The sequence below is a fragment of the Peromyscus californicus genome, unplaced genomic scaffold, assembly GCF_007827085.1.
Source record: "Peromyscus californicus insignis strain IS unplaced genomic scaffold, ASM782708v3 Scaffold_2__1_contigs__length_46816999, whole genome shotgun sequence".
NCBI classification, from domain to species: domain Eukaryota; kingdom Metazoa; phylum Chordata; class Mammalia; order Rodentia; family Cricetidae; genus Peromyscus; species Peromyscus californicus.
Window position 1 is genome coordinate 38,641,872 of NW_026294540.1, and position 22,023 is coordinate 38,663,894.

Here is a 22,023-nt window from a genome sequence, read left to right on the forward strand (position 1 = left end):
TCTGTTTTATTTGCATGTGTATGGTGATATTTTATTTATACTGAAATGTGATTTTATTTGTATGTTAATAAATAAAGTTGCCTGGGGGTCAGAGCTAATAGCAAGCCATAGCAGAGCTAGGTGTTCATGGCACACACCTTTAATCCCAGCACTTGGTAGGCAGAGCTAGGTAGATCTCTGTGTGTTCAAGGATACAGCCAGCATTGGAGACACACACTCCAATGTGTGTCTGGAGGTCTGTACAGACAGGCAGTGACGAGGCAGTCACGTGGTTGGGTTTACAACCAATGAGAAGGCAGAACAGAAAGTCTATATAAAGACAAACAGACAGGAAGTAGGTCTCTTTCGGAGAGTTCTCTTGGCTGAAGAGGATAGCTGCATCAGGTGGGTAAGGCTCTTAGCTCTGATCTCTTGGCTTTCTTCTTTGCATTGGTTCTGTGTTTCTTATTTAATAAGACGGTTGGTTACATCTACATTTGGTGCCCAACGTGACAAGAATCCATTAAAAACCGCTTGGCTTAGCTTGGCTGCAGGTCCGGTTTCTGGCCTGAGTGGTCTGGCTCCCTAGCTCGGGCCCAGCTCGGGCCCAGGTCGGCTTGGCCTCAGGCTGGACTGACTGTAGCCCCAAGCAGTTGCACGCAGTTGGAGCTACTTGCTTAAAGCTGGTGTTACAATCAACTCAGGCCTGCCCTGCTGAACAGGACCCCTGCCTGTAAAGCCAACGCACATGGTTGGAGCTTAAGGAAGCCAGAGCCAAGGCTTGACTCTGCTTAAGCGGGAACATGTGGCTGGATTCAAGCTCTTAGGCAGAACTTCTGGCTATGCTTTCTTGCTCTCTCTCTCTCTCTCTCTCTCTCTCTCTCTCTCTCTCTCTCTTTCTCTCTCTGGATTCACACCTCAGATACTAGGTGGCTGTTTTGAAATTCCCTCGGATTTCTACTGTTCTACACAGACTTGGTAAGTCACTTAACATACCAGGTATTTTAAAGGAAACTATTTAAAAGAGAAATTTTTTCCACATTAAAAAAATGGGTTTTATGTGTACATTGGAAGAAAATTGGGCTTTGTTTGAAATTTTAGGCAGTCTGACAATGGAACAACTATATGAGAAGATTAATGTTGATCAAATTATGCAGTTGATTACTATGCTTATCCTCATTTTACTGTTTAAAAAGATAGTCAATTTAAGTGCCAGGATAACAGTTTTAGAAAAACTTGTTAAACCTGTAAAAATAAATCATAGAGAAATTCAAATTCAGACAGAAGAAATTAACAGTGAAGTTGTTTCAAGATTGGATCATAAGGTTACAGAAAGAAAGCCTGTTTTCACACAGTCACTCTTAATTTATCTGGTAACCATACAGCAGTTGCCTAATCAAATGACTACACAAAATATTTGGGCTCCAATTGAAATGTTAGATTTGAATGTTTAAGGAGGCAATAGTATCTTATGACATGCATTCCCCATGTGTAAAGCAAATGTTAAACTCGTGGTCAACATATAATAGGATTATACCACAGGACTGGTGGAAGCTGGCACAGGCTGTTCTGGAACCCAGTCAAAGGCTCCAGTGGCAAATCTGGTTCAGGGATGAGGGTAAAAACATAGAAAAACAATGGAGGGGTAAAGGAATACAAGTCTTCCAGGATCAGCTTATTGGAGAAGGCCAATATGCTTCAGTACAAACACAATGTTTATATGATGTCCAAACCCTAATTCTATGTCGAATGGCAGCTTTGAATGCATGGGACAGAGTTGAGGAACCATGAAAAAAAAACTGAGTCATTTACAAAGGTTATACAAGGCCCAAAAGAACCTTTCACAGATTTTTTTACAAAGACTGCCTTCAGCAGTAAAGAGAATGGTCCCGGATTCAGAAGCGAGTCAGATAATAATTGAATCTTTGGCCTTTGGGAATGCGAATGCAGCATGCAAAAGAATAATCAGGCTGTTAAAGGCAAGATCTGCACCTTTGGAAGATTGGATTAGAGACACGGTTAATGTTGAGGCTCATGACCATGATGCTATGTGGGTAGGAGAAGCAATTTGAAAAGGTTTGAGGAATGTTAGATGTTTTGAATGTGGAAAGCAAAAACATTTGACAAGGGACTGTAAACAGGTCATTCCTAGAAACAATGTTTCTTCAAGGAAAAATGGCAACAGAATGCCCTTTCCTTCTGGAGTATGCAGGAGGTGTGGTAAGGGAAAACACTGGACCAAGAATGTAGATCAACAAGGGATAGACAAGGTAATCCTTTGACTCAGTCTTCGGGAAACTCCCAGAGGGGCCTCATGCAGGCCCACATAACAAACCCAGTTCAAACCTTTCCTGCAGTTGTAGAGGAAACCCCTACTCAGAGCAATTAAATAACCAAATGCCTATTGGAATAAATCATGCTGGTCAGGATGATGAAAGAGAGAGAATAGAAAATTCAGGAAAAAACATAAAGAGAATTTTTTGGCAAACTTCTATTAATGAACAAAGACCAAAATTAACAATAAAAATAAATGGTGTTTTGTTGTCTGTTCTGGTAGACGCAGGTACAGACGTTACCATAATTGTACCAGAATTTTGGCATCCAACTTGGCCTCTTCAGGAGGTAAACATTCAGCTCTTAGGAATTGGGACATAATCTCAAGTGAAACAGAGTGCAAGATGGCTTGAATGTATAGGTCCAGAAGGACAAAGAGGAAAATTAAAACCATATGTGGCTAACATAGCTATGAACCTGTGGGGTCGAGACTTGTTGCAACAATGGATACTCAGATTAACATCCCTCCAATCTCAGAAACAAATCATAAACTAACACATGTTTCTGAGAGAAATATTAGAAGATATTATTCTAATGAGTGGTCCCCAGCCATCCATATTATACAAGAACAGGGCACAGCAACTGATGATCTTCCAAAGACACCAACAGCTCTACCTTTGAAATGGTTAACAGACAAGCCTGTATGGGTTCAGTAATGGCCTTTAACAACAGAGAAACTCCAGGCTTTAGAAGAGCTGGTAGAAGAACAGTTAAATGCTCAGCATATTGAAGAATCAACCAGCCCTTGGAATTCTCCTGCATTTGTTATTAAAAAGAAATCTAATAAATGGAGGATGGTAACAGACCTTAGAGCAATTAACAAAGTAATTCTGCCAATGGGCTCTCTACCATCTGGAATTCCTTTGCCTACTCTGTTACCAAAAGGATGGCCTCTCATAGTTATTGATTTAAAAGACTGTTTCTTTTCAATACCCTTACAAGAAAAAGACAGAGAAAGATTTGCCTTCACAGTGCCTACTTATAATAATTCTCAACCGGTTAAAAGATTTCAATGGAGGGTCCTCCCACAGGGAATGTTGAATAGCCCAACTCTGTGCCAATATTTTGTACAACAGTCATTGGAAGTGATATGTAAAAAATTTCCTAAATCTATAATTTATCATTATATGGATGATATTTTGCTAGCTGACTCAAATGCAGATACTTTAGAAAGAATGTTTGAAGAAGTAAAGAAAATTTTGCCTTGCTGGGGATTACAAATTGCTCCTGAAAAGATACAAAGAGGAGATTCTATTAATTATTTAGGATATAAAATAGAGCTACAAAAATTTAGACCCCAAAAGGTGCAAATTATGAGAGATAGACTACAGACTCTTAATGACTTTCAAAGATTATTTGGAGATATTTCTCATCTATGAACTATTGTTGGGGTAAAAAATGATGAACTGAATAATTTGTTCAAAACCTTAGAAGGTGACAAGGACTTAAATAGTCCAAGAGAATTATCACCTGAAGCTGAGAAAAAATTGGCCTTGGTAGAAAAGAAAGTACATGAAGGGCACATGGATTGTATTGATCCAAAGCTGGATTGCATTTTGGTTATTTTACCCTCTAGGCATTCTATTACAGGAATATTAATGGAGAGGGAAGATATTATATTGGAATGGATATTTTTACCAAATAAACCAAATAAAAAATTAAAAAGTTATGTGGAAAAAAATCTCTGACTTGATTTGGAAAGGAAAATTGAGACTTCGTCAGTTAGCAGGAACAGACCGAGCAGAAATTATCGTATCTTTAACTAAGGAAGACATTGAAAAATTATGGACAGAAAGTGAACCTTGGCAAAGAGCTTGCAGTAATTATTTGGGAGAAATTAACAGCAAATATCCCAAAAGTGATAGAATTGATCTTATAAAGAGAGCTGATCAGATCTTGCCTCAAATTGTATGGGAAAAACCCATATCTGGAGTTCGTACATTTTATACAGATGCAACAAACAAGGAAAGACAGGTTACAAATCCAAAAATTTAAGTAAAGTGGTTCAAAGTTCTTATAATTCAGTTCAAAAATCAGAATTGTATGCTATTCTGTTGGTATTAATGGATTTTTCAGAACCTCTCAACATAGTAACTGACTCTCAGTATGCTGAAAGAGTAGTATTAATTACATAATGAGACTGCAGAATTTATCCATGATGCTTCAGAATTAACTTCACTATTTATCCAATTACAAGATACAATCAGGAAAAGGAGTCATCCTTTATATATAACTCACATCCAATCCCATACTGGTCTGCCAGGCCCTCTAGCTGGAGGCCTCAGAATTTCATACAAAACATCATGTCAATAGTAAAAGTTTAAAAAAGGATTTTTCCATATCCTGGCAACAAGCCAAAGAAATAGTAAAGAAATGTCCTACTTGTTCCTTCTACAATAAAACGCCATTACCAGCAGGATGTAACCCAAAGGGTACTCAGAGGAATGAATTCTGGCAGATGGACGTGTTTCACTTTGCAGAATTTGGGAAACTGAAATATGTACACCATACCATTGATACTTATTCAGGATTTCAATGGGCAACTGCTTTGAGTTCTGAAAAAGCTGATTCTGTAATTACCCATTTGCTAGAAGTTATAGCCAACATGGGTATACCTGCACAAATCAAAACTGACAATGCTCCATCATATGTCTCCGTTAAAATGAAACAGTTTTTTGTTTATTACAATATAAAGCATATTACAGGCATACCACATAATCCTACAGGTCAAGCAGTTATAGAAAGATCAAACAGAACTCTAAAGGATATGCTAAATAAACAGAAAGGGGTAACAAAACCCCCCAGAAATAGACTACATAATGCTCTATTAACTTTGAATTTTCTCAGTGCCACTGAGAAAGGAACAACAGCTGCAGAGAGACATTGGATAATAGAAAAAAACTACAGAATTAAATCAGCCTATATACTTTAAGGATGTGCTGACCTCAGAATGGAAACCAGGATATGTTTTACATTGGGGACGAGGTTTTGCTTTTGTTTCTACAGCAGAAGATAAGCTGTGGGTACCACCAAAATTGATAAAGGTTCGATTTGAACAAGAGAGACCTCCTAATTAAAGGAGGTGATAGTTCATCAACCAGCATGAACATCCAATTTAAACTAACTTATACCAGTAACACATGCCTTTTCATTTAATCAGATAATAACTTACCAAGAAGGAAATTCCCAAAAAACCTTGGGGAAAGGTTTTTGTTTTTGTCTTTTAGGAGAACGAAGGTTAAGGAATTTGAAGAACACTGGACAAATGAGACAACTGAAGGAAAGGGACAAATCATCTATCCCAGGAAACAGAGTGAAATGGCGTATGGGTGTATCATCTAAAAAATTTTATGTCTTCTAAATGTTTGTTTCTGCTCTTCTCTAAAGATCTAACACTATTGGTCTTCTAATAGTCTCAGTTCAATTAAAATTTAAAGCTGACTTTGGAGTTGGAGAATAGCCCTCTCCTTCTTTAAACTCAAGCATGTTGTTAAAAGGAAAATGCAAACTCCCTGTATCATGCCAGAATAAAAGAGCCATCTTCTGCTATGGGACAGGAGAAAAGCCAAATTAATTAAGGGACTATTTTATTACTAATCTCAACTCTTTGATTCTATTCTGATTCTTTAAACTTTTCTTAAAGTATGAATTTTATATCAAAATTTACAAGATTTATATATATAATATATATATATATATACACATTTTAAACTTTGTTAAGATATAAATGGTCATATAGAGTACTAACTAATTCTAGAAAGAAAAAAGGCTTCAATTAGCTGCATATATATGTCTTTGTGTTTGAGTCTCTTATCAGTTTGCAGGAAATCATGGCCAGGCCTAACTTCAACTGAAGTCTCCAGGAAGAAGATGGGGCCCCACAACAACAACAATTCCACATAGACAATAATAATATCACTAAGCTGATGAACATCACTACAGATCAGCTTTGAACTACAAAGTTCTCAGAGCAATTTTGAGAGGGCTAGCTGAGATGATCCAGTCTCAAAGACTACTTGAATAAGGACTTGAGATAAACCCTGAACTTTGGCATTATACACAGACTGGATAACGAAGGATAGAGTTACCTTTCCTAGAATTTGACAATAAACCTAAAATTTTTCTTTCAGGATAAAGATACCTTCGCCCATACCCAGCAGGAAGCAATTTTAAGAATATGACGCCCACATTCCCAAAGAGGTGGTGTGGGGTGGGTGATTTTTTGGTCTTTTTAATGGGTTTGGGGTCTGGGATAATTTTCATTGTTTAGGGGGGTTGGTTACAAGTTGTTGTCAAGGGTTAGCAAAAAGGCTAAGCAAAGGAGATTAGATTTAAGGTTCTTGTTTTTTTAAAAAGAAAAAGACAATTACTAGTTTTAAATACTTTACATTGGATTGGATTGTTTTATATTGTATACAAATTACATATATTGAAATTGATATTGTTAGAAAATGCTGTATGTATATTTCTAATTGTACTTATACCGTTCATTTAACAAATAATGCAATTTTCTGATTCTTGAATGTTATTAGGATATAAAGAAATCAAAGTTAGCAGTCAGACAGTACAATAGAACTTGTAGTCATATTAGATATGTTTTAAAAATTGAGCAGATATATTTTAGATAGACAGGTCATCTTCAAACCCTTCAGAGATCTACAGAATATGGCATTTAACATGTTTCAATAACTTAGAAAATTTTTCTTTTTTGTTATGACTATGAGACATGTCGGCTCCTGGCAGTACCAATCTACTTCAGAGAAAATATGGGCATTGAAGAAACTGCATGTGGAGTTACCTTTCATTGTGGCAAAAGTTAGCCACTGGACAACAATGTATCCTTGAATCAACTGACAATCTGTACAGACAGGCAGTGATGAGGCAGTCACATGGTTGGGTTTACAACCAATGAGAAGGCAGAACAGAAAGTCTATATAAAGACAGACAGACAGAAAGTAGGTCTCTTTCAGAGAGTTCTCTTGGCTGAAGAGGATAGCTGCAGCAGGTGGGTAAGGCTCTTAGCTCTGATCTCTTGTCTTTCTTCTTTGCATTGGTTCTGTGTTTCTTATTTAATAAGACGGTTGGTTACATCTACACATGTGTGTGTGCATGACCACTGAAGCCAAACGATGGTGTCAGATCCCCTGGAGCAGGAGTTACATGAGCAAACTGGGGTCAGTGGGTAATGGAGGGCAAGGGTCGGGGGAAAGAGAGCTTAGGGGAGCAGGAGGTCCCAGCTGAATCAGGAACAGAATGGGAGAACAAGGAAAGAGATACCATGATAATTGAAAAACCCCATGGAAATAGGAAGAAGCAGAGTGCTAGAGAGGTCCCCAGAAATCCACAAAGATACTTCCACTATAGACTACTGCCAATGGTCGAGAGAGTGCCTGAGCTGACCTACTCTGGTGATCGGATGGCCAAACACCCTGTCATGATAGAACTCTCATCCAGTTTCTGATGGAAGTAGATGCAGAGATCCACGGCCAAGCCCCAGAAGTCCAATCGGCCAGAGACAGGAGGGATTCTATGAGCAAGAGATATCAAGACCATCATTGGAAAAAGTACAGAGAAAACTAGCCAAACTAGTGGAAACACATGTACTGTGGACCAATAGCTGAGGAGCCCCATGGTACTGGAGTAGGTGCTCTGGGTAAATGAGACAGTTGTTTAGCTTGAACTGTTTAGGCCAAGTGGGACCAGTACCTGTCCCTAGTGCATGAACTGGCTTTTTGGAACCTAGTGCCTATGGTGAGACACTTTGCACAGCCTTGGTGCAGGGAGGAGGGACTTGGACCTGCCTCAACTGAATGTACCAGGCTCTGCTGACTCACCATGGGAGACCTTGCCTTGGAGGAGGTGGGAATGGGGGGTGGGTTGGGGGGAAAGGCCGGGGGATGAGAGGAGGGAGGACAGGGGGATCTGTGGTTGATATGTAAATGAATAGAAAGTCTTTTAATAAAAAACTAAAAGCTAAAAACAAAAAAAATTTAAAAAAAAGAATTCATTCATTTTGATTTGGGGAACCTTGAAATAGACATGGTGTCTAATTCAAAATGAAAACAATATGAAGTGGGTATGAGAAAGTTCTATAATGCTGATTTACCCATAACAAATTTTGTCTGAAAAAAAACCACAGCTTTTAAATTATTTCTTCTAGTAAGAACAAATATGCTACTGAATTGAATGACATTACAAATCCAACATTTGGAGTTTTCTTGTCTGCTATAGTAACCTATAGTCATGTTCAGATCTTTGTATTTTTTCATTCATTAAACAAATTACAGTTATCATTGGTGCTAAACTTATAACCACATGGGTCTAGTGGGGAACTTACTGACTATTATAGGAAAACAGTGCTTTCTTGCTCACAGGACAGTGTGTTAGGCCAGAGAGACATGGGTCGATAATCAGATAGAAGATAAAGATGCTAAGCCAGATGTGTTCACAATGATGTGCTAAAGTAGGCCCACCCACTGTTAACTATCAGGGCTTCCACAATGTAGCTGTCAAATCACTAGCAGCCTGAAATCAAATCCTGTAGAATGATGGTATTCAGGTCAAATACATAGGTCATTTGTCTTAATGTTTTATTTGGGGAAAAGTGAAGGGTAGATAGAACAAGCCTGTTTATATCCCTACACATGGATGAGCATCATAATATTTAAGTTTCTTAAGTCTCTGTAGAGATATTCAGTTTTCTTAGCTTCATCCATTGAAAGGAACAATAGAAATATTCACATTAGACCTGTTTTGGGATTCCAGCTATCACTAAGAGTAGTCAAGTGCTGTGGAATAATCCTCCTGTACACTATGAACATGTATTACTCTCATTGACTAATAAAAAGCTAATTGGCCGGTAGCCAGGCAGGAAGTATAGGTGGGATAGCAGACACAGAGGAGGCTGGAAAGAACAAGATGGGGTCAGGGAGTGGCCAGCCAGACGTAGAGGGAGAAGGATGAACATGCCATGGTAATAAGGGTACCGCCACGTGGCAGAGTGTAAATGTTGAATATGGGTTAATTTAAAATGTAGGAGCTAGTTAGTAATAAGCCTGAGCTATTGGCCAAGAATTTATATTCATATTCAGCTTCTGAGTCAGTAATTTGGGACTGGGCAGTCAGGACAAGGAAACTCCATTTACAGCCAAGATTTCTTTGAAAAGTGGCCATTTCTAGGGAATTATAGAGAAATAGAGAGACACTTGGAATATCTTTCACTAGAAAGCAAGAATATGCTCCAAATATGATCAGTGTGAAGACAAAGAATCTTCTGGATGATTTTCTAGTGGAGGAAGATGGGTACCACTATTCACTGGCCAAAACTCATAGAATAGAGACCAGGATTCAACCTTACATAAACAATCTCAGTGTAAGTCCATCTTATAACACATGCACCACTCTGCAGGGCAGGGGTGTGGACGGTGGGGATGGGTGTTACATGTATTCATGGGCAGGAGTATATTGGCGATCACTACACTTTCCTCTCAGTTCTTCTATGACCAGAAATTGCTCTACAAATTAATGTCTCTTATAGGAATTAACAATTAATAAGGGTTGATAAGATGGCTCAGTGGATAAACGTACTTGCTGAGCAAGCCAGGGGGATTGAATTTGATTCCTGGACCCATGTAAAGGTGAACAGAGAGCCCTGACTCTACAAACTTACCTTGTGACCTTCACATGCATACCATAGCTGGTGTGACCATTCACCACCAAAAAATGATTAATAATAGTAATAATAATAATAATAATAATAATAATAATAATAACTTAAAAACTTAAATGAAAGGGGTCTGGAGAGATGATTCAGTGAGTAAGAGCTCCTTTTGTGCCAAGGGGGAGGTTCTGAGTTCAAATCCTCCAAACTCACATAAATAGGTGTGGCCACACATTCTTGTAACCTCATCAAGGTAGGGAAATGGAGACAAGAGGCTCCCTGGGGCTTTCTGGCTGCCAGTCTAGATCCACACTCATCTAGAGATCCTGCCTCAAATGAATAAGACAGAGAGCAACAGAGCTGAACACCAACATTCTCCTCTGGTCTTTGTGAGCAGAGAGAGAGAGAAAGAGAGAGAGAGAGAGAGAGAGAGAGAGAGAGAGAGAGAGAGAGAGAGAGAGAGAGAAACTAAAATGAACAGAAAGGACCCACCATGTCACACAAAAAGGCCATGAGTGGACACGCATAAGACAGTTGAATGCAAAGTAGCTAGTGATAAAAGTCGAGAGCAACAGGGAATGCATGAGATCACAGTGACAGAAGCAACTGAACAAAATTTAAATAATTTTTAATAATAGAATTAAAAATTTTTAGATGATAAAGAAGAGGACATTCCTTTACATTGGGTGATGACTGTAAGTATAGAGTAAATAATAGTAAGAAGGCCATCCTTCTGTAGCTATAACAGTAATAGTAGTTTTCATCACAAAGCATCCACAGATGATATAAAACCAGGAGGTTAAAAGATGAAGAAGAGGCTGGAGAGATGGCTCAGAGGTTAAGAGCACTGGCTGTTCTTCCAGAGGTCCTGAGTTCAATTCCCAGCAACCACGTAGTGGCTCACAACCATCTGTAATGAGATCTAGTACCCTCTTCTGATGTGCAGGGATATATGCAAACAGAACGCTGTATACATAATAAATAAATAAATCTTTTTTAAAAAGATAAAAGATGAAGAAAAGCTGAGTATATAGTTTCCCAGATACAATTTACACAGAGCAGAGTAAATTGCAGATGAAGTTGTTGAATACAATTCTACCACTCACTCCCAGGGACCATCCCCACTGCTTGACAGCATGCTTCCTGATTAGGGCCCAGGTGCAAACTCCCAGGCAGAGATTCAGAATCCATGGGATTGGAAGGGACCGAGAATCTGAATCTGCTCTGACAGATGACCCAGAACCACTGAGGACTTCTGGGCGTGAAAGGTTTCTCTGTGGCTGCCCTACAGGCTCTGGTCCAATTACACCAGTGTACTTCTATAAAGCTCCCATGGACACCATAGATATCATCCATGTGCATGTCTTTCAGAAATTTGGCAGAAGTTTCCATCCTGGACCACCCCCCATGCACATGTCCTGACACCCTCTTCTCTCTGAGCTTCTTGATCCACACATGGTAAAGAGTCCTGGGTTACCTTTTGGGGACTCTTCGCCTTTGGAGTTCTGAGTGTTCATCATCAGCTGAAGAAAATCCACTCGGGTCTGGAAGAAGAAAGAGAAAAGTCGATGATGGTCATCTAGCTGAGAGGTCAGACTTGAAACAGGGGTTCAGAACTTCACCTCCCTTCTGAGAATATGCCCACCTGAAGTCCATTGGTGCGACTTGAGCCACCAATGAATAAAAGCATGTATGGGGCTGAAGAAATTGCTCCGTGGTTAAGAGCACTGAATGCTCTTGCAGAGGACCTGGGTTCAGTCCCTAGCACTGATAAGGTGAATCACAATCACTTGTAACTCCAGTTCTGGGGATCTGATGCCCTCTTCTGGCCTCTGCAGGAATTGCACACGTGTGGTACACAGGCATACAGGTGGGCAAAGCACCCATATACTTAAAATAAAAATAAAGGAAAATTAAAGCCTCTATCAGCAAGCCTTGGGGAACAAGTCATTTCCATGGGAGAAATGCAGTTTTTGGTCTTTGTTTCTCTGATCTAAGTTTCTTCAGCTTCTGAGCAGATTCCTGGCCAAAGAGCTGCTGGCTCCTTCTCTCATGCTTGCTCAGAAAAGTTCCGAACTCCAATTCTCTCTGTTCTCTTACCACAATGCTTAACCAACAGCCTCCTTGATTAATTCTATCTCTAGTACTCGCTTCCAAGTTTTGTGTGAGCATCCCCTGATACTCCACACTCCAGGCACTACAAAATTCTAAGTGTCGCCACAGGTGCCCTTCTCCCTGATCTGCAGACAGAATTTTTGTGGCTTCCAGGCTACATAGCAGAGCTAGGTTAGCAGCCTGAAAACTGATTGTCCAGAGAAGATATTCACCTTTTGGGTGAGTGGCTTGTGACCTCACTGCCAAAAAAAATTCCCACACACAAAGCAAGAAGTACTCAAATTTAACATGGGCCAATCTCTACCAGATATGACCATACTTCTATTGGAGAATATACTAAAATAAGAAGTTTAAAACTGAAACCATTCTTTTGATGATATAAACTTTAGGTACAGAATAATAGTAGTAGATATAATTTGTAAGTACAAATTCTATTTTTTGACTCTTTTCAATTAATGGTGGTGGCAATGTTTTTACTTGATTGGCACTTATCTCAGGGAATAATAACTTTCACTCCTTTTGGCAAATGTGAAACTGTTTCTCTATTATTCTCATATAGCATCACCCAACTTCTATCTTCTTCTCCCTAAAATGTTAACATTATCTTGCTCTAAGCATAGTTTACTCTATTCATTTTTAAGAGAACACAGAGGAAAATACATAAATCACACACTCACAGCCTGACACATGACCAAACCCTGAGCATCATGATTAAACCCTGAGCATCATGACCAAACTCTGAGCATCATAACCAAACCATAAGCATCAAAACAAAACCCCAAGCATCATGACCAAACCCCGAGCATCATGACTAAACCATGAGCATCAAAACCAAACCCTGAGCATCATGATTAAACCCTGAACATCATGACCAAACTCTGAGTATCATAACCAAACCTTGAGCACCATGAAAGAAGCATCATTTTACCTTCTGGTTTGAATCAAGGCGATTTTTCTTCATCCTTGTTACAAATTTTTTGAAAAAGTCCACTGATTGTCTTGGAAAAATGGAGAGATTTAACAACTCATATATTGGAGTAAGGAATGGAAACAGAACTACAGAGAAAAAATACAGAGAATAAGTGACTATGGACTGCCCAGCATCAAAGGATATGCCTACAATGCAAACTCTATACTTAAGGCTCAGGGAAAATCATGGACAAGGAGGAGTGTTGTAAAAACAAGAAGATGAGAAAGCCTGCTGTGAGATTGCATCTTCTAGACATGGCAGGGAAACTGGACTTAAGAAATCTCAATGATATGGTTGTCTAGACAAGATCCATGTAGAGATAACAATGGTTGACATGCCAATGTGAATGGGGAAATCCCACAAGCTCTTATCTCTAGATGAAGAGTCACAGGAAATTAATGACTATTGAGAGAAAGAGTCAGTTTTCTCCAAAGATGAGGCCATGATAGGTGATCTAACCCCAGGTAGTTGGCCATAAACATGGATGTAAGAGCAACACTAAATGGACTCAGTAGGCTAGAGGCATGTGTACATATGTATATGTAACCATTATAGTTATAGGAGAAGAGTCATGGATTAAGAAGGACATGAGCAGAGTGGCGGGGGTGGGGGAAAATAATGCAAATATAGTACTCATATGTAAAAGTCTTAAAAAATGTAAATAATCCCCCATAATGTTTGACTCCTAAATGTACCCTAAGGTGGTAATAACAAGAAAATCATGAAGAAAAAATGAAGTTTCATGTGGGATGTGGAGAAAATGGAGCCCTATGAAATAATGGCAGCAAAACAAACAAATAAATCCTGAAAAAAATTTTTAGTTGCCCAACAAGTCAAACATAGAATTCCTCTATAATTCACCAATTCCACACAATTTTCCTACTCAGAAAGCATGAAAACAAATGTTCAGTCATCGGATGGTTCATGATATGATGAACATGGGAGTGGCAACAGATGGTTCTGTTGAATGTATGATGGTAAGTGAAAGAAAGTAGTTGCGAAATTCCATATACTCTATAAAATATTTGTATTGTATTTTAATGCTGTGCCCAGAATAGGCAGATTTACAGGAACAGACAGCTAACTGGACATTTCTTATGGTGAGAAGGAATGGGAGATGAGAGTGAAAAGGTGAAGTTTTTCTTAGAAAACACTTTTCCGGGTTGACAATGGTGAGGGTGCATGTGCCTTTGGTGAACAAAAGTTGAATTATACATTTTAAGTATTTGAATTTTTTACATGTGAACTATATCTCAATTATGGGGTTATTTTGACTGATGTGTAGGAGGGAGGAATATAAAGAAAGAAGAAATAGTGTACATACCTATAGAGAGAAGAAACGGATCAAAAATGGAAAACTTTAAGATCTTTTTGGCTTTCTGCACAAAGGGATCCTCTGGGTTGTTGAGGGAATCAACGTTCACTCCAAATGATGTACCAATGATCACATCCATGCTATAAGCTCCAAGGATACTGAGGAGAGAGACATGGGAATCAACATCTACATCTGAGGCAGCTCATATTTCCAAGCCACCCAGGTAGGGAGCCACACAGTCAGAATCACATGCTGGATCATCAGTGGGGTCTAGGCTCCTATCACACTCACATATGGGGCCTTTACCTGGTGTTGGTTTGCAGATGTCCCTTTCCTAGAGTTGAAGGGACACTAAGGTACTTACAGTCCCATCACCTACACCACCACTTACTCTTTCATGATGATGGGCTTCCCTCTCTCTTCTTCTCGTCTCAAGTTTCTCACCAATGTGTCTCCATACTGTCCAATGATGGGGAACATCTAAGCAGAAAGCACAGCGTCTGTAACTCAACGAGGAAACTCAGGTTCCAGAAAGACAAATCATCCCCAGTCATGAAGCAATAAGTGGGATGTTACAGTGGATTTTATAAAGGGTCCTCTGGGCATGAAAACAGAAGATCATCTTATAGGAATTGTAACTCAGAGGACCAACCCTTGGAAAGGGACTGTGGGCTTGTTTTATACCTGTCCCCAGATTCATTGCATAAGTAAATGCCCTCTCCCTCATCACCTCCTTGAGTTTTCCACTGGTGAAAGTTGGCGACAGCAGTGTTCGAAGTCTCTTCCATTCTTCATCCTCAGATATGCTGATGGCCTTTTTCATAAGTCCCACTGGACCAAAAGCCTAGAATTGAAATAGAAAGGATATTTATCATATTAAAGTTATGATAATCTTCACAATTCTAGAAAGTTGATTAAACAAACATTATTTACTTAACAAATATTACTGATTATTAAGTGTCTGAACATTACTAGATGCTCAATAATCTTTTATTTAAATTGTAATTCTTATGGGTAGAGGTAACACCACACACCTGGTATAGCTTCACATCTATCTATGACTGTCTCATTTTAAATGAAAGTCACCCTTGCAGGATCAATGAGAACAGATAGGACAGCCCTACAGCATCCTTCAAAGCTGTACAGACAAAAATGCATTAGTGACAGACAGCAACTGGCCTTGGCAAAGTATCAGCTCAGGTCAGTTCCTCATTTACTTCTGTCAACAGTATGAGCAATTGGATGATTGGAAGTTGAGTTTTTAAAAAAGCTATGGATGCTATAAAATATTGACTTGATTGTAGCTAGAGTTTTCCTGCCCGGCCCACAGTCAGGACAAATCTGTATCACCTGCCAGTCCCACAGCCTCTCAGACCCAACCAAGTAAACACAGAGACTTATATTGCTTACAAACTATATGGCCGTGGCAGGCTTCTTGCTAACTGTTCTTACAGCTTAAATTAATCCATTTCTATAAATCTATACCTTGCCACATGGCTCGTGGCTTACCGGCATCTTCACATGCTGTTTGTCATCGTGGCGGCTGACAGTGTCTCTCTGACTCAGCCTTCCACTTCCCAGCTTTATTCTCCTCCTTGTCCCGCCTATACTTCCTCCTGCCTGACTACTGGCCAATCAGTGTTTTATTTACCAACCAATCAGAGCAACACATTTGCCATACAGAACATCCCACAGCACTTGATATTTCAAGAAATAATGCAATTGTATAGAAATTATTTTTTATCTTAATTTTCTATGTAAGGACACGAAGAAAAAGAAAAATAATTCTATTCCTCTACTAGGAATGTTTTTCAATCACATATATCTGTGAACATTGAGTAAATGGAATGAATACACACACAGATTTTGTTGTTGCTGTTGTTTTGTTTTGCTTTATGACAGGGTCTCACTATGTAGCCCTGGCTCTCCTGGAACTCACTATGTAGACTAGGCTGGCCTTGAATTCACAGAGATTCTCCTGCCTCTACTTCTTGAGTGCTGAGATTAAAGGCATGCACTACCACACCTGGCTCCTAGAACTGTAATTTGTGCTCACAGACTCTTCTAATATTCTTCTATAACAAAAGTTCAGTACTACAGGTGGACATAAACTTCTTCCACTCCATGAAACAGGATTATACAAAATCCTTCAATCAACTTCAAACTTAATGGTGAAAGTCTGAACGTTTCACCCTCTGATCTGTAGCAACTTTAAAAAGTCTGCTGTGTCAGCCTGTTCTACAGAGGGAGTTCCAGGACAGCCAGAGCTACACAGAGAAACCCTGCCTTGAAACCCCCCTAAAAAGTCTACTGTCACTGTTGTCATTAAGTACCATCCTTGAAGTGCCAGCTGGTGCAACAAGAAAGTAATAATCAAAAGTATTCTTATATTCAGGCAACATAATTATCTGTGTAGAACATATCAAATAACACAGAGAAAGAATTTATAGGAATAATAAGTGAATCTTGTGATTGTTTTATGATACAGCAACAATTCAAAATCAATTGTGTTTGTACTTACCATCAATTGTATTAGAAAAAAATCTCAAGAATATTACATAATAGCCAACCATGTCCAGAAATGTTATAAGTTATTTATACTTAAGATACAAGCTTAGCAAACAATGTACAGGTCTTTCAGCTGAAACCTATAAAATTTCCATGTGGAAACCAAAAGAAATCTAAAAAGTGTAGCGCACACAATAGTCATAACTTAGAGGATTCAACACAAAAAAATGTTTATTTTCTCATGTCAATTTCAAATTTTCAACAAACTGAGATCATTGTCAGTATAGACAAGCTTGTTCTGATTTGGGCTAGAAAGATAAACGGCCGGGAATATTTCTATCAACTCTAGAAAAAAGTGGGTGGAATGAGTCCACATGATGTAAAGATTCAATTCTCAAGAAGATGTGGTCCTAGAGGAGAGAAAGACATTGTGCGCAATGGAAGAAAATATAGAATGAGAAATGGTTCCACATGAATAGGGCCAATATGCTAAAAATATTTTAGAATTTTTTTATATTTGTGTGTGTGCTTGTCTGTATGTGTGTTTGTGCACCACATGTGTGCAGTGACTTCAGAGGCCAGAAGGGGGTGTCTGATCCCTGGAACTTGATTTACAGATGGTTGTGAACTACCATGTAGTTGCTGGAAATTGAACCTGGGTCCTTTGGAAGATCAGCCAGTGCTCTTAACCACTAACTCATCTCTTCAGTCCCTGAATAGGTTTGATAATGCTATAAGAAGAATTCTGTGGGGGAAACAGTTTGCCCCAAATGATACATAAATAACTGGACATGGGTGGTGCAACCTGAAACTTTACCTGCATTTCATACTTTATACCCTAAATCTCAAACATATCATAGATGGTAATGTAAAGTATAAAACTATATGTACATGCTCTAACAAAATAAGAGTGCTAGGCCCAGCTGAGGATGTAGCTCAGGTGGCAGAGCGCTTGCCTAGCATGCATGAAGCCTGGGGGCTTGATCCTCAGCACTGCATAAACCAGGTGGGGTGGCACATGCCTGTAACAGCAGCACTTGAGAGGTTTAAGACTGAGGCAGGGACATGTGAAGCCTCATTAAAAGAAGAGTGCTGAAGAAAATATGATCAGACTTGACCCCAAAAGCACATTCACCAAAAGAAAAGTGGATCAGACTCGGAGGAGGAAAAGACAGGTGACTTGTGGCCGCTGTAACACACTTACAAGTGAAAGCTCCATGTTGGAGGGACAGTCCTGTGTCCTCACTGTGTAGTTGTTACATAGACTTAGACACGTGACAATCTGCAGAGAGCTACCCATGGAATATACACACACAAGTCAGAGAATGGTAAAGAAACTGTGGATGGTGTCAATGTCAATTGCTTTTGTATAGCAGTTGCATCCTAGGTAGCTTTACTTGTCAACTTGACACAGCCAAGAGCCATCTGAGAGGAGAGCCTGGACTGGGGAATTGTCCATATCAGACTGGCCTGCAGGCATGTCTGTGAGAGATTGCATTGACTAGGAATTGATGCAGTAAGGCCCAGTCCACTGTGGGCAGTACTATCCCTAGGCAGGCGGCCCTGTGCTTTATAAGGAAGCTAGATAAGTGTGAGGCTGAGCAAGCTAGCAGGTAGCTTCTCTTCATGGTTTTTGCTTCAAGCTCCCGTGCTGAATTCATCCAGTCACAGATTGTGACTTAGAAGTGTCAGCCACTGAACCTTTTCCTCTGCTAAGCTGCTTTTGGTCAGAGTGCTTTTTCAAAGCAACAGAAATGAAAGTAGAAAAAGTAGAACTATGTTATATTTATACAAGTCATCACACACACACACACACACACACACACACACACACACACACACGTGTGTGTGTGTGTATATGTATGTATGTATGTATGTATGTATATAATCATGAAGAGCACCAAGAACTTTCCTGGGTGTGATGGCAGCTCTTTAAAATTTAAATTTAATTTAAAATTTTGTGGTGGACTGTTGTTATTTGCTTTTATTCTTTACTCTGTTTTTTGGCCCTCTGGGTCTTTTGGGGGGCTTGCCACCCAGCTCCCAAATAAATCATACAGAGTCTTATTCTTTCTTGTGAATGCCCGGCCTTAGCTTGACTTGTTTCTACTCAGCTTTTCTTAACTGAAATTATTCCATCTATCTTTTGCCTCTGGGATTTTACCTTTCTCTATTTCCGTATATCTATCTTTCCTTCTTATTCCGTCTCTGGCTTCGTGGCTGGGTGGCTGGCTCCCAGCATCCTTCTGTTTTTCTCCTTGCTTGATATCCCTATATCTCTTTGTCTCTTTCTATTTATTCTCTCTGTCTGCCAGCCCCACCTATCCTTCCTCCTGCCTTGCTATTGGCCGTTCAACTCTTTATTAGACCAATAAGGTGTTTTAGACAGGCAAAGTAACACAGCTTCACAGAGTTAAACAAATGCAACATAAAAGAATGCAATACATCTTTGCATCATTAGACAAATGTTCCACAACATAAATAAATATAACACATCTTTAACTAATGTTCTACAACAGTTGTGGCAGTTTGAATAGGAATTGCCCCCATAGGCCCATAACTTTGAATGCTTGGTCATTAGGGAATGGTGCTACTTGACAGGGATTAGGAGGTGTGGCCTTGTTGGAGGAAGTGTGTCTCACTAGGGTAAGCCTTGGGATTTCAGAAGCCCAAGGAAGGCCCAGTGTTTATTTCTTCCTGCTGCCTGCAGATCTGGATGTAGAACTCTCAGCTACCTCTCCAGCACCACGTCTGCCTGCATACTGCCGTGCTTCCTGTCATGATGATAATGGACTAAACCTCTGAAACTGCAAGCCAGCCCCAATTAAATATTTTCTTTATTAGGAGTTGCCATGGTCATGATGTCTCTTCATAGCAATAAAACATTGACTAAGACAATAGTAAAGATTTATGTTTCTTAAAAAGGAACACTTACCCGACGGTTTGTGAAGATTGAGTAGCATTCTTTCACTAGCACCACTTTGATGAGCTCTGGATCTGTGATAGCCAGCACAGGCTGTTGACCGTCATAAAACCTGAGGTGGGAAAACAGGGTGGACTGAACATCAGAAGCCAGATTCAACACCTGGAATCACATACAGGATTCGACACTCCACTCCCAAGGCTGCACAGTCCACAATCCCAGCTCTATTAAGCATAGCAACATGAACTCCTAGTTCAAGTTCTGACCATTGAAGCCATTGGAGTCTTGTGAAATGAAGAGTTATGTAGCTAAAGCAGGGAAGAGACACTTAGAACACAACAGCCCTTTAAAGACATTTTAGTTAGAATTAACACTGGAACATCTCTTAGGGCTAGGTGTGCATACGTGGTGGTTGCTAATACCATTCTTGCCTGTTTAAATAGTTCAGTATCTGGGTTGGAGATATGGCTCAGTGGTAGAGTCCTTGTCTATGAAGTGTGTGGCACTGGGTTTGACCCCCCAGAGATACAAAAAATTCGAGAAAATTAATAAATGATTCCAAAGTCAAAACAGAATGTATCAGAGGAACTTATACTGTTGCAGGAGCAGTTGCTTTGGTGCCACCAGAGGGCAGCACAACACACGCTTAACATTGAGTCACATGGTCACTGTTTTGTCTGGCTTGATCTTGTGTGGCTAGGCAGGTCATAGGCCCTAATGGACATAATAATAAACCAACTCCCAAAGACTTATTACACCCATAGATTAGTACAGGCGCAGGTCTCAACCCTCATCAGAGAGGCTTCTTTTAGTACAGTGGTTCTCAACTTGTGAGTCACAAACCTTGGAAAACATATTTCTGATGATCTTAGGAACTGACATACTGCTCAGTAGCAAAATTAAAGTTATAAAATAGCAACAAAAATTTATGATTGGAGACTCCTAAGACAATCAAAAATATGTGTTTTCTGATGGTCATGACCCACAGGTTGAGAAGTGCTGTTTTAGCAGGAGATGGAGATTAACATAGAGACCTACAACTGGTCAACGTGCATAGAATAAGAAATTGTGGAGTGCTCATTTCCAAATGGAGCATCTCTGCCACACTCTGTCTTAGTCAGCGTTTCTATTGTTGTGATGAAACACAATGGCCAAAGCAAGTTGGGGAGGAAAGGGTTTATTTGGCTTACACTTCAGCATTGCTGTTTATCACTGAAGGAAGTTAGAACAGGAACTCAAACAGGGCAGGAACCTGGAGGCAGGAGCTGATGCAGAGGCCATTCAGGGGTGCTGCTTACTGGCTTGCTCCTCATGGCTTGCTTTTTTATGGAACACAGGACCACCAGCCCAGGGATGGTCCCACCTACCATGGGCTGGGCCCTCCCATATCAATAAACAATTATGAAAATTTCCTATAGCTGGATCTTATGGAGGCATTTTCTTAATTGAGGTTCCCTACTCTCAGATGACTTTAGCATGTGTCAAGTTGCTATAAAACTAACTGGTGCCCCCTTCCCCTCCACAGCTCAGGGATCATCCTGGAAGGTGGGGTGGAAGGATTATGAGAGCCAGAGGCAGTGGATGTCTCCAGTGAAACTGTTTTCTGGATGCAATGGTGCAGTTCTGCATTTGAGCTGACACCGGCATGACTGCATTCATAAGACTTTCGATGTCTAAGAGTGAAAATCTGTAAGGAAATGTTTGTTGTTGCATGCCTCCAAGCCTGTGCTTACAGGGTTCTGAAATAATAGACTTGACGTATTAGAAGGGAGAGGCAATGATCTGAGCCTAAGGGTTCTCGGGCCACCAAATCCTGGAGGCTGCTATGAGAGGCAACACTCTCAACCGAATTTGCACTGTTCAATTTGATGCCTGTGACATGTACCACCTTACCAGGATGACGCTCCAAAGGCTTTACTCCAAGAACTGTGTGCTGACACTATCCTCATATGAGGTGGGGTACATTATCCTAACAAGTATGCTGAATGGAAGATTTCAGAAGACTCACCCCCACATTTTCCCATACTTTTTATAACAATCATCATCAAATTTCCACGCACCCTGGAAAGAGAAATAAAATGAAATTTGTTACTGTTCTGTTGCATACTGATCCTTTCCTAGCTAGGGCACAAACTAACTCAAATCTCACAAAATCAGGCTTTCCATCCCACTGACAATCAGAAGCAAGTTCTTATTAGAGATATCTGAAGGGATAGGGA

At 39.8% G+C, this 22,023-nt stretch overlaps 1 protein-coding gene across 1 annotated transcript in view; it reads right to left on the reverse strand.

The window, feature by feature from the left end:
- The window catches only part of LOC128120643 (cytochrome P450 3A25), a 39,600-nt gene that overhangs the window by 8,343 nt on the left and 9,234 nt on the right, over nt 1-22,023 (reverse strand). The window contains exons 3-9 of the mRNA XM_052754801.1: nt 21,813-21,865; nt 19,817-19,916; nt 15,104-15,217; nt 14,765-14,853; nt 14,383-14,531; nt 13,017-13,144; nt 11,451-11,517 (exon numbers count right to left, since the gene is read on the reverse strand). Coding sequence (XP_052610761.1) covers nt 11,451-11,517; nt 13,017-13,144; nt 14,383-14,531; nt 14,765-14,853; nt 15,104-15,217; nt 19,817-19,916; nt 21,813-21,865 — 700 coding nt within the window. The remainder of the gene's footprint in view (nt 1-11,450; nt 11,518-13,016; nt 13,145-14,382; nt 14,532-14,764; nt 14,854-15,103; nt 15,218-19,816; nt 19,917-21,812; nt 21,866-22,023) is intronic.